Genomic DNA, 12,500 nt, shown 5'->3' on the forward strand with positions numbered 1-12,500 from the left:
CCGACGCTGGACAAGAACCGGGAGAAGAGAGGACTCGCTCTGGACGGCAAGCTGAAGCACGAGGACACCAACCTGGCCTCCTCCACCATGTAAGCACACACACACACACACACACACACACACACACAGTGTGCAGGTGTGTTGCTGTAGTCACGTGACCGCGGCGCTCCGTTGTTTCAGAGTGAAGGACGTCACCAACAAGGAGGTTCTGGGGATTCTGGTGTCCTACAGAGTCAAAGTCAAGCTGGTGGTCTCACGTGGAGGGTACGACACACACACTCTGCTGACATCACTTCCTGTCCTCTTAGCCTCTTGTTTCCCGTTAATGTCGTCAGTGGAGTTACAGATTTGTTTTTTAACATTTGTTGCTAAGCTGCACCCACATTAGTTTAAATTAAAGAAACACTCAGAGATGAGATCAGCACAGAAGACACAGATCTCTGATCATGTTTCTGATACGAATGACTGATCATGAATGATCCGTGTTAACAGATGCACATCTCTCTGTTGTTTGAGTATATCAGTCTACAAGGATCCAGTTATTACCAGTCAAATCTCATCGATGTTGAATGAAGTATAATAATGAGCTCAGAGCTTGTGCTGTGAAGTTAAACATCATAATTCATCTTTAATATCTATTCATTCTAGTTTATCACCAAAACTACATTTTACAGATGACATGTGAACACATCATGATAACGTTATAATGCACCTTCAGCCAGAACTCATGTTCACTGAGCAGAGCCTGAAGGCATCATAGTGTAGCTGAAGTGAACCTCCGTTGGTTAGCTGTTAGCGGTGCTGCTAACGTTACTAGCGCTCCTCCTGTTGGTTAGCCGTTAGCGGTGCTGCTAACGTTGCTAGCTCTCCTCCTGTTGGTTAGCCGTTAGCGGTGCTGCTAACGTTGCTAGCGCTCCTCCTGTTGGTTAGCTGTTAGCGGTGCTGCTAACGTTGCTAGCTCTCCTCCTGTTGGTTAGCCGTTAGCGGTGCTGCTAACGTTACTAGCGCTCCTCCTGTTGGTTAGCCGTTAGCGGTGCTGCTAACGTTGCTAGCTCTCCTCCTGTTGGTTAGCCGTTAGCGGTGCTGCTAACGTTACTAGCGCTCCTCCTGTTGGTTAGCCGTTAGCGGTGCTGCTAACGTTACTAGCTCTCCTCTGATTGGTTGTTTACAATGAATGATCAGAGACTAGAAACACATGTTCTACTGAGTGTTGGAGGAGAATCAGTTCAAAAAGCAGTTGTCATGTGCAGCTCCTTTAACAGCTAGAAGTCCAGGAGGTCATGTGACATCGCACCGCTTCGGTCCCGACATGAATTCACTCAGAGTTTGACGTTGTTTTAAAGTAACTCCTGATGGACAGCTCCATGTTGGTGCAGCTCAGCTTCCTGTTTCGTCCTCTTGACTTCCTGTTGTCAGTTAGCGGTGAACCCTCTGCTGCTAGCGTAGCTGCTCCTCACTGTGCTTGCTTTAGGTTGTCAACTTGTTGTGAACATGTCGCCTCCTGCTTTTCATTTCATCTCCCCTCTGTTTTTGTTTTGTTTGGCTCCTCTTCCTCTTCCTCCTCCTCTTCGTCCTCCTCCTCTTCCTACACCCCCCCCCCCCCCCCCCGCTGTGTGTCCCCCCCCTGCAGGCTGCTGAGAGGCATGTTGGACAGGTAAATGTGACCGACAGCCTCAGTGTTCATTCAAACACATCCGCTCTCTTTCACAGCTCTAATCCAGTTTACCTCCAGTGTGATGTTTTAAACCACTTCATGTAAACGCAGGTTATTGTTGCTTTAAACAAGTTTGAACAACATATAATGTGCTGTAAGTAGGTTTAAAGCAGCTCGAACTGGTTTTAAATGACTAGCTGGTTCAACATCTCTGAAAAAATAAGAGAAAACTGCTTTAAACCAAAGGAAACGGGATTAAGTGCACACACTGTAATTTTATTTTGAAACATTTACAGGAAGTTGAGTTTCACTGATGGTAACTTATTTAAAGAAAAAAACAACAGAAAAGTAGAAGTGAATGGAAATAATAAAATAGTGGAACAGTAACTGAATTAGCCTCGTGCTAAGCTAACCTCTAAAATACGATCGACAGCGGCAGAGAGTCACGTGATCATCTCATGCAGCTCTCTGATTGGTTGACTTCCAGTTTGTTTTTCAGAATAAAACCTCATTTAAAGCGTCAGGCAGCTGCTGTGAGGTCACTTCCTGTTGAGATGTGTCCTCAGAGCAGATTCAGTTCAGAGCTCAATGGTTACAAACAGGAAGTGGACTGAGCGGTGACTTCCTGTCTGTTGTGTTCATGCAGAGACGTGTCGGTGGAGCTGCCCTTCATCCTGATGCACCCGAAACCTGTGGAGCTGCCGCTGTCCCGTCCACAGTCAGGTGAGTCACTTCCTGTTTGACCTTTAAAAACTTTATTCAAACAACACGTTTCAGGAGCGGAACGTATTAAAGAACGCTTATTTATTCATCTTCTGTTGCGTAACTCTTCTTTCTCCATGAGACCAAGAAGCAGTTTCCATGGAAACAGTGGTGTGACATGCTAATAGTGTGTGTGTGTGTGTGTGTGTGTGTTTCAGCTGTGCCAGAGATGGACCCCCCCATCGACACCAATTTGATAGAATTCGACACAAAGTGAGTATCGAGTCTTTATTATTTGATCTCTTTGTTGTTTACTTCTGTCTGTTGTTACAAGTGTAGCTAAGTACACATTTGAGGTACTTGTACTTCACTATTAGTATTGTGCCGCTTTCTACTTCTTCTTCACATTTATTTGACAGATTTCCTGTTTTTACTTTGAAGATTTCGATTTTACCTGAAATATGTTAATAGGAGTATTTCTACAGTGTGGTAGTAGTACTTGTACTGAAACACAGTATTTCTACAGTGTGGTATCAGTACTTGTACTGCAGTAAAGTACTCTGGGTAGTGTTGTCTGAAGACTACAGACTTGTAGTTTAACATCCTGTGAACTTGTGCTGTAAACGATGACATCGTCTCGTTATCTGAACGCGTTCGATCCTCGAGACCAGAACCATTGAAATATAAACCTGATCCTGATCCTGAGTGAGTCCGGGTTCAGGATTTAACTCAAACCGTCTCCTTCGTGCCCTCAGCAGCGTCTCCCAGGACGACGACTTCGTCTTCGAGGACTTCGCCCGTCTGCGGCTCAAAGGCGCCGTGGACGACAAAGAGGAGGACTGCTAGGAGCTCCACACACACACACACACACACACACACACATTCCCTGGTGGGGGGGGGGGGGGGGGGGTGAGGGCATGTTTGGACGGAGGCCTCGTGGGTTTTTGGGGGTTTTCAGCCATTTCATCTTCCCGCCTCCATTTGTTCCGTCTTTCTCTGTTTCTGTTTCTTAGCTGAAGGTTGAGAAGCAGCTGCAGAACAGATGTTTAAAAAACGTGAAGGAATGTTTGACCAGCTGAAATATGACAAGAAAACACAAAAACCTGCAGCAGCGCTCGTCCGCTTTTACTTTGAAAATCTTTTTTGTTGAATCGCCGCCTTGTACAAACAGAAATATATATTTGAAACCGAAAGAAAAAGAAAAATCTTCTACGAGCAGTTTGAGGTTTTTGTCTTCAAGTAAATACTGTCGATGCATTTTACGCACGCACGCACACGCACACACACACACGCACACACACACACACACACGCACACACACACGCACACACACACACGTCTCACCAGCATCCGCTCTCAACACTCTGAACCCTGTCGTCCATTTTGTAAAATGCTTCTTTTTTTTCTTGTTTTATTTTGAAAGAACGAGCGTTGACGGAGTTCCCCTCTTTGTTTAATCTTGTTGAATCTTGTTCGATCCGATGATGTCACCTCTCTCACATTCACACTCGTGGTTCAGTTGTTTTTTCCGTCTCACGTCTACAGGAAGTAGAATCCTAAACGTCCAACGAGCACAAACTGACGCTGGAATCCTTTAAACTCCGATCAGACTTCAGACCTCAAGTCCCGACTTGTTGCTCAGCCGGCGTATCGCGACATCTTCGGGATGAAATAATAATAACGACAATTACAGAGAACGGCAGATTCATTTGACTTTGTGGAAACGAACCGCCGAGTCTGAAACACGTCACTGATATTCTCATCGTGTTTATTCGCTTTCACAAGGAACACAGGAAACGTGTATTTGTATCTTGATGAGATACTTTTATATTTTAGAGAAACTAAACTCAGACGGACGTCACGTTTTCTATTTATAATCTCAGCTTATTCACGGTTTTTATCGTAAATGTACGACCGTAAGCCCCCCCCCCCACCCCCACCCCCCCCCCCCCACACACACACACACACACGTTGTTTATTTTATACCTTCATGGCCTGAAAGCGCCGTCGTTGATATTTGACCTTTATCAGGTGTAAATGGATCTGGCTCCTCTGGATCTGGCTCCTCTGGATCTGGCTCCTCTGGATCTGGCTCCTCTGGATCTGGCTCCTCTGGATCTGGCTCCTCTGGATCTGGCTCCTCTGGATCTGGTTCCGTTTACACCTGACGAGCAGTAGAAGTGTTTCCGACGCGTCTTTCTTTTAGATTTGAAGTTCTTTGAACCAGATCTGTGACGTCTGTTTCTACGTTTTTAATTCAAACAGAATCCGACCAATCACAGCGTCCGATCGACCCCAGCTGGTTTACGTCGTCTGTTAAAGGGGAATCCTGTTTTCAGTTCGTTTCTCTCCTAAATGCACTTTGTTCGTCTTTCGATCGTCTTTGTGTTTCGACTGCTTTGTGCCTTCTCAGTCTCGCTGTCGCCATGGAAACCAAATATTTTGATTGTTTTCGTGACTAAAAACAGAATTTGCAGCGATTGTGATGTAACCGTCTTTTCTTTGTTACTTTGCAGGAAACTTCTGTAAGTCAAAACACAGGTGTGACATGTCCATCATCACATAATTATGATATAAAGTCTTAAATGTTGAAATCGTCACAATGTCACTAAATTCTGTTCCACTTCGATCTTAAAGATTTTCCTCGAGTAAATCAAATAAATGTACGTTAAATATTGAGAGACGAGTGTTGAAATCATTTTGTGAAAATCTTAAAAACCAAAGTCATAAATAATAACGTTAATCGATCGACTGACTTTAAAGCAGTTTTACGATCGCGTTGATCGAAGCGGATTCCTGTAAAACGACGTCGTCTTGTCCGTTATCTCCGAAATGTTGAACTTTATTCTTGTTTTTCCGTTGTAATTTCATGAATAAGAACATTTTTCGTGTAATTACTTTGTTGACATCGCTGCCCCCAAAAAAAATTGTCACTTTTTTTAATATAAATGTATTTGTCGTCTTTGGCTTCTTTTTCCCCAAAATGTATAACTTTATTTTCATATTTTTCTCACATTCTCATCTTATTTAAGGTCATGTGACCGTAATATTGACACTTTGCTCTCATAGAATTCTCACACCTTTAAAAACGATAACATTTAAATCTATTTATTATAAATGACATTGGCTCGAAACAAAGTGTTCAGTATAACTACTTTATTTCCATAATTTCGTGACTTAAAGGTTCAACATCTGAGATCGGCACGTTTTGATTCTCAGCTTGTCAATGGTGAGCCGCCGGCTAGAGGCTAACAGCGCTAACATCAGCTAGCAGCGCTGACGGTGTTTACCTGAGGGGGAACTGCTACATGCTACGTTTCCATGATGCTAACATGCACTAACATGGCCGCCCACATTTTAAATACTGCTCCTTTAATTCCTCAAACATTTCAAAAATTCTTATCTATAAAATAAATTTGACACGTTTTCTCTGTAAAGTTCTGACTTCGGTCTCATAAAATGATGACTTTATTCCTTAAATGTTGCAAAAAATATTCTCAATATTTGTCCTTTTTTTGGTACAATTAATATTTTTCTCTCAAATCATTGACTTATAATACTAATATTATAACGTGATACTATTCTGAGAAGAACGCCGGCAATCACGAAAAGTATCGAAGAAACTTTTTTTTAAATGGGCCAAATTTATACAAGTGCCATGAAAACGTCTCAGCCAATAAAACCAGTAAAGAGAGTAAACAAACAAACAGCACCAGTGTTTCCCTTCAGATCCTCCACATGACCCTCCTCCTCCTCCTCCTCCTCTTCCATCATCATCATCATCTTTTCCTCGTTCAAACTCGGACATGATGTGAAGGACTTTCATGCTCCTCTTCTCTGTGTTCGTTATTAAAAACAACGATGGAAGTAGTTCACATCTCTTAACGAGTCATTTTTCCCAAAACAAACAAACCTTCACAGAACATTTCAGACGACACGAGAGCACTTTGATCGGACGAAGCGAACCCTCGGACCTGCACACGTTATGGTTTCAGGAAGCAAAGGTGGACGTTGATTCTTTTTTTACACGCTTTGGCATTTTTCAAAATGAGTTTGTTGTGTTTTTGAGGCTCCACACAAACTACTATTTATTTAATTTATTTTTTTAAATGCCAAAATTCCCTCCCCTCCTCCTCCTTCAGTCAGTCGTTAAAGCTGCGACCCGGAAGAGAAGAAGAAGAAACTCTGAGCATGTTTCTCTCAGTGAACTCTTGTTTCCACGCAGTGCTGCGAGTCGTGATTCTGTCATATCTTCTCGTGCATATGTGGGGTAACTTTTTGCTAAGTGTGAAAATATTTTGACAAGTGCCACGCTTTACCATAATGTCTATAAAAAACAGGAAGTGATTTTTGCTGGTGGGACGAAAAAAACACCAGAAAAGATAGAATTCTGATTATTATTATATTGGTGGCTATTATTATTATTATTATTATTACTTCTACTGTATCATCATCGCGACCATGATTATTCTCATAATCATTTAAGAGTCTATTGTTCAGCCATGTATTTTTTATTTTGAGATTTTTATTTGTTTTCTTTTTATTATTAAAGGTAAAATGAACTAACAGATCTCGCTGTTGTGTTTGAGCATTTAATGATTGAATGTTTTAGTTCGTCATCCAAGAAATGAAACAACGCGTCAGAAGTGCTGTGTGTGTGTGTGTGTGTGTGTATATATATATATATATATTATATATTATGTGTATATATATATATATATATATTATATATATATTATATATTATATATATGTATATATATATATTATATATATGTATATATATACATATATTATATATATATTATATATATGTATATATATATATATATATATATGTATATATATATATATATATATATATATTATATATATGTATATATATATTATATATATGTATATATATATTATATATATGTATATATATATATATATATATATATATATTATATATATGTATATATATATTATATATATGTATATATATATATATATATTATATATATGTATATATATATATATATATTATATATATGTATATATATATTTATATATATGTATATATATATATATTTATATATATGTATATATATATATATATTATATATATGTATATATATATATATATTATATATATATATATTTTATATACAAATATAGTTTATATATTGTGTAAATCAAATAAAGTACATCAATTATATTTTCAAATTTAACTGGATGGATTATAAATAATGCATAGAACTACATAAATCAATGTTCTTCTCATTTCAAGTACAATAAGGGATGCATTCAAGAATAACTGACAAAGCTTTTGAAAAATGTGCATCTTAAAATAAAACATTTCACTGAATTGTCCTGCAGCTTTAAATTCAGTTCATTCAGGTGTGAAGTGATGTCAATAAAAGCCACAATATTATATATTTCTCATCTTCTAAGATAAATCAGTGAGCATGGACTATTATTAGTGTTAACACTTGTTTCAGCTCTGTTCTCTCTGGTAACATCACTGGTCAGTGAATTACTGTTCGGATTCTGATCATTTTGGGCTCTGAGGCTTATTTTCTGTCTTCATATCAGATGTGAGAGGATACGTCTGCTCCATATGAGACTCTGGTTTTAAACTGTCCGTGGGAAGAAGTCCCCGGTACGACTTTGTCCATTCTTGGTTAAAGACTCGTCTCTCGTGGAATCACTTTTCTAACCCTCATAATAATGTCCCTGCTCTTCCTCCTCTGTCCTCGTGTGTAAATCTCACTCGAGTCAGGAAACTTGTCAGAATGCTCATATTTGATTGGCTGAGCTGCATCACGTGATGCGTTTCCTGCACCGCTGAACGAGTGCCGTAACGGCTGCGCCGGTTAAAATAGAATAATTCTTAATTATCTATCAGTTTTGGGTCCGGATCTGGACCCCTGTGCTATAATATGAGCTTTAAGGCAGTTTGGGTGAAACAGAGGCAGAGTTTATTTTAACGCAGTTTATTGTAAATCGCTGGAACATCAGATTTTCAGTTTGAATCCACAACCAGCGTCAGCAAAGTAAAGTATCAGTTCTTCATGAGCTGGGTCAGCTTCTGGTGACGACCGTAATCGTGGTCAACCTTTGTTTTCATTTCTCAGGATTGTTAAAAAGGTGATTTGTTTTTGTAGAAAGAGCCGTCGTGAGGTCATAAAGCGTCGTAGTCCTCGTCGTCCTCGTGTTTCCTCTTCAGCGAGTCGCTGGAGTTCTGCGGCACCATGTTGGTGGTGATGAGGATGTTCTTGGAGCCAATCAGAGACGGGTTGATGAGGACGTTGGAGACGGCGGGCGTTGACGGCGTCACTGTCGGCGGGAGAAGAGCAGCGAAGGGTTAAACTCCGTTTCATTCTAACGTGGTTATCTGACGTTAACGGGATGGTTTCACACGCTGCGGCTCTTTAACGGCCAGCAGCCGTTTCTACTGTTGAGAGCAGCCGAGAATGAAAGCACGGCCGTGCAAACACTCGAACAAGAGACGGATTTAAATGTTATTATAGAAACTATTCAGTGAATGAAGCGTCTGACGTCCGTCTGCTGAACTGCTGAGCCAGAACCCCTGAAGTCTAGAGTTACAGTGAAGTCGGTTTACATTTGGATTAAACCAGCGGCGACTGGAAGCGTCCGTCGTGCGGCGCAGAGGATGTTTCATTGTTACTGCGGCTGAATCTGACATTTACATGATGTTAAATAAAATGAAGGAGAAATACGACACTTCAACGAGAGGAGTTATGACCGAACAGAAACCGGTCCATGTTTGAAGACGTCTTTAACAAAGCGCCCGAGTGTGATGGTGTTTTCTTGTTCAATAAAGACGTAGACATAAACATGTGAGTGGCGGGAGGAGAGGCTCTTACTGGTTTTGCTGGCGGCCGTCGGGATCTGAACCGTGAACCTCTGACCCGTCAGAGACACCGGAGGTCCCACTTTAGTGCTGACGGAGTGGACCGACGGGGCTCCTGTGGAGAGAACGCGGGTCAGAACATACTGGTCCTACTGGGACCTGGTCTCAGAGAAGAACCCATCGAAAGAGAATATTTCCATTTAAATCTGGTTGGGTCATGATGCTCAAGGAGACCTGCCTACATTTCCCAGAATGCATTGGGTAAAGCGCCTGTATTGAGTGTTCAGATGTTGGTTTGATTGCAGAATAAACCCAAAAAGTGTGGAAGTTTCAGTTTACGTCCTGTGAATATGAACATTTAAAGAAATCTGTTCCAGACACACTTTGTGTAAAAACATGTTAATGTGATCATTACATCATCAGATCATCTCCTTTAATCTCACGTTTCTCAGAGATCTCTGACTGAACATTTTAAATGTTAAATGATGCTTTATATATAAATAATATATATATATATAATATATATATATATTATATATATATAAATAATATATATATATATTATATATATATATATATAATATTTATATATTACATGTAATATATATATTATATATAATGTATATATATATATATATTATATTATATATATATTATATTATATATATATATATATAATGTATATATATATATATTATATATATATATATATATATGTATATATATAATGTATATATATATATATTATATATATATTATATTTATATATCTATATATATTATATTTTCCCAGAGTTCCTTCTGGTAGCAGTGTTGAAGGTTCAACATGTGAATATGAGCGTGTAGCTGCATTGCATTCTGGGTAACCCTCTAGCCGTACTCACCGAGGGTGGGCGTGCCCGGTCTGCTGGACACGGTGCCGACGCTGAGCCGAGGAACCGATATCCTGCCGACCGACGACGACACCTGAGAGGAAGCAGACGACGGGAGAGTTGTGTTGTGGAGGAGAAGAAGAAGATCGCTCAAAGTCAACGTGAGCCGGTACCTTCTTCTGGACGGTCTTCAGTCTGTAGTTGGGTGCAGTCAGACAGTAGCGGTCCGGGGGGAGTCGGGGTCCGGTGTAGGGTTTGATCAGAGGGAGGGGGGTTAGGTTCTTCTGCCTAGCAACCTCCAACAGGAACTGAACACATGACAGATAAACATCATAAACACAGCAGCTCCTCCCCTGAAAGCCGTTTGATCAGCTCCACAGTCATCAGCTCTTCATGAGGTCTGGAGACGTCCGTCAATGAAAGTTCATCACTGAGAGCATTGATACAACTATCTGTTCACTAACAACAATAATTCATAAAGGTGGACTCTTTTATAAATTGTCTTTTTCTCACAATATAACCAAAGAGTACTGATCAGAGTACTGATGTGAGTACTGATGTGAGTACTGATGTGAGTACTGATCAGAGTACTGATGTGAGTGCTAGTATCTATAACTAGCGGTGCTCCTCACAGGTTCATAACTGCTCCCAGCATGTTGTGACTCACTGATTGGTTACCTTTCACAAGCATTGTGTTCACACCTGTGACTCAATGTGACTCTACAGTCAGAGGCTCCATCTAGTGGTGGAACCAGATACTACACAACACCGACACAACATCAACTATCAGCTCAACAACAGAGCCGCCGGCAGCATGGACCGGCATGGACCAGGATGTTGGAGAGGAGAGGAAGGAGAGAGAGAGGAGAGGAAGGAGAGAGAGAGGAGAGAGGAAGGAGGAGAGAGAGGAAGGAGAGGAGAGAGAGGAGAGGAGAGGAAGGAGGAGAGAGAGGAGAGAGGAAGGAGAGGAGAGAGAGAGGAGAGAGGAAGGAGAGGAGAGAGAGGAGAGAGAGAGGAGAGAGGAAGGAGAGGAGAGAGAGGAGAGAGGAAGGAGAGGAGAGAGAGGAGAGAGAGAGGAGAGGAGAGAGAGGAGAGAGAGAGGAGAGAGGAAGGAGAGGAGAGAGAGGAGAGAGGAAGGAGAGGAGAGAGAGGAGAGGAAGGAGGAGAGAGAGGAGAGAGGAAGGAGAGGAGAGAGAGGAGAGAGAGGAGAGAGGAAGGAGAGGAGAGAGAGGAGAGGAAGGAGGAGAGAGGAAGGAGAGGAGAGAGAGGAGAGAGAGGAAGGAGGAGAGAGAGGAGAGAGGAAGGAGAGAGAGGAGAGGAGAGGAGAGGAAGGAGGAGAGAGAGGAGAGAGGAAGGAGAGGAGAGAGAGGAGAGAGGAGACAAACCGCTGTGGGAGCTGTTGGTGTTTAAAGGGTTAACCTGAGCAGGTGGAGCTTACGTCTCGTGGCGGCGGCGAGGTGAACGACTGGTCCATGCGGCACTGGATCGCCAGCTTGATGTCGTCGGCGTCCACGTTGGACTTCTTGGCGTGCGTGGCGTAGATCTTGGCGTCCTCGATGATGGACGTCACGTATCCTGTGAACAGAAGCAGAAGAACCTGAACGACTGTCATGTTGTGTATTAGTTGTATTATTAAAGGTATTGTTAGAACTGTAATAGTATTATTAAGTACTAACATGTGAGTACAATAAAGTTTCATTTAGTCTGAAACCAGCAGAGACTTGGTTTGAGATCAGATGAGATAATATTTATTATCTCAAACAGTCCACATCTTCCTTTATCTGCTGTGTGGCGCTACAGAACACGTGCAAACATGCATTATGATGCTCTGCATCAAGTGTAAACCACATGGTGTAAGAGTCATGTACCCTTTCACCAGCAGGTGGCGCTGAGTGTACTCGTGAAGATGAGCTTGTAGACATCCTCAGGCCACGAGTGTCATCAAGCGTGAGAAGTCTGGGAGCGTTTGGAACAGCTGAGTCAGCTTGTTTCATGGGGAATCACGTAAAGCTACGCTACGGCTAAACCATTCCGTCAAACGTAAAGCTTTTGACAACTTTTAATCACAACGGTCTTGAGATTCTAGTGACAAAATTTCTAGGAGGAGTTCATTAAAGAATAAACCCTTTAGAACTTGATCAGGGCCTTCTCTGGCCCTCATGAATGAACCACAAGAGACAAACTAACTCCTGTGTTTTTAACCTTCATGTAATTAAATATTATGGAAATATAAGTGCTTCTGTGTTATTGGTTTCAAATTAGCTGGAGTTTGAAAATTAACATGAACAACATTTTTATCAGAAAGTCTCAACGTGAACTTAAAACATCAAAGATCAGCTGATGACTCACTGTAGGTGAACTCCAACATCTGGTTGATGACTCGGGGCTCATACTCGGTGATCCCCATGTCCTTCA

At 41.3% G+C, this 12,500-nt stretch overlaps 2 protein-coding genes across 3 annotated transcripts in view; one reads left to right on the top strand and one right to left on the bottom strand.

Annotated features, from left to right (window-relative positions):
• arrb2a (arrestin, beta 2a) overlaps nucleotides 1–6,924 on the top strand; it is a 24,934-nt gene extending 18,010 nt beyond the window's left edge. Inside the window, exons 12-17 of one of the 2 annotated variants that reach the window (XM_079283864.1) lie at nucleotides 1–89; nucleotides 181–264; nucleotides 1,631–1,654; nucleotides 2,301–2,377; nucleotides 2,575–2,629; nucleotides 3,112–6,924. The exon at nucleotides 1–89 is cut by the window's left edge and continues 49 nt beyond it. In XM_079283864.1, the coding sequence (XP_079139990.1) occupies nucleotides 1–89; nucleotides 181–264; nucleotides 1,631–1,654; nucleotides 2,301–2,377; nucleotides 2,575–2,629; nucleotides 3,112–3,202 (420 nt within the window). In that variant the 3' untranslated portion in view covers nucleotides 3,203–6,924. The remainder of the gene's footprint in view (nucleotides 90–180; nucleotides 265–1,630; nucleotides 1,655–2,300; nucleotides 2,378–2,574; nucleotides 2,630–3,111) is intronic. The other variant, XM_079283865.1, reaches the window with a different exon arrangement.
• Nucleotides 6,925–8,295: 1,371 nt separating this feature from the next.
• Nucleotides 8,296–12,500, bottom strand: part of taf9 (TAF9 RNA polymerase II, TATA box binding protein (TBP)-associated factor) — a 5,195-nt gene continuing 990 nt past the window's right edge. The window contains exons 2-7 of the mRNA XM_079282793.1: nucleotides 12,435–12,500; nucleotides 11,524–11,660; nucleotides 10,259–10,393; nucleotides 10,098–10,179; nucleotides 9,228–9,329; nucleotides 8,296–8,676 (exon numbers count right to left, since the gene is read on the bottom strand). The exon at nucleotides 12,435–12,500 is cut by the window's right edge and continues 16 nt beyond it. Coding sequence (XP_079138919.1) covers nucleotides 8,522–8,676; nucleotides 9,228–9,329; nucleotides 10,098–10,179; nucleotides 10,259–10,393; nucleotides 11,524–11,660; nucleotides 12,435–12,500 — 677 coding nt within the window. The 3' untranslated portion in view covers nucleotides 8,296–8,521. The remainder of the gene's footprint in view (nucleotides 8,677–9,227; nucleotides 9,330–10,097; nucleotides 10,180–10,258; nucleotides 10,394–11,523; nucleotides 11,661–12,434) is intronic.

Source organism: Melanostigma gelatinosum (assembly GCF_949748355.1).
Source record: "Melanostigma gelatinosum genome assembly, chromosome: 14".
Taxonomy (NCBI): domain Eukaryota; kingdom Metazoa; phylum Chordata; class Actinopteri; order Perciformes; family Zoarcidae; genus Melanostigma; species Melanostigma gelatinosum.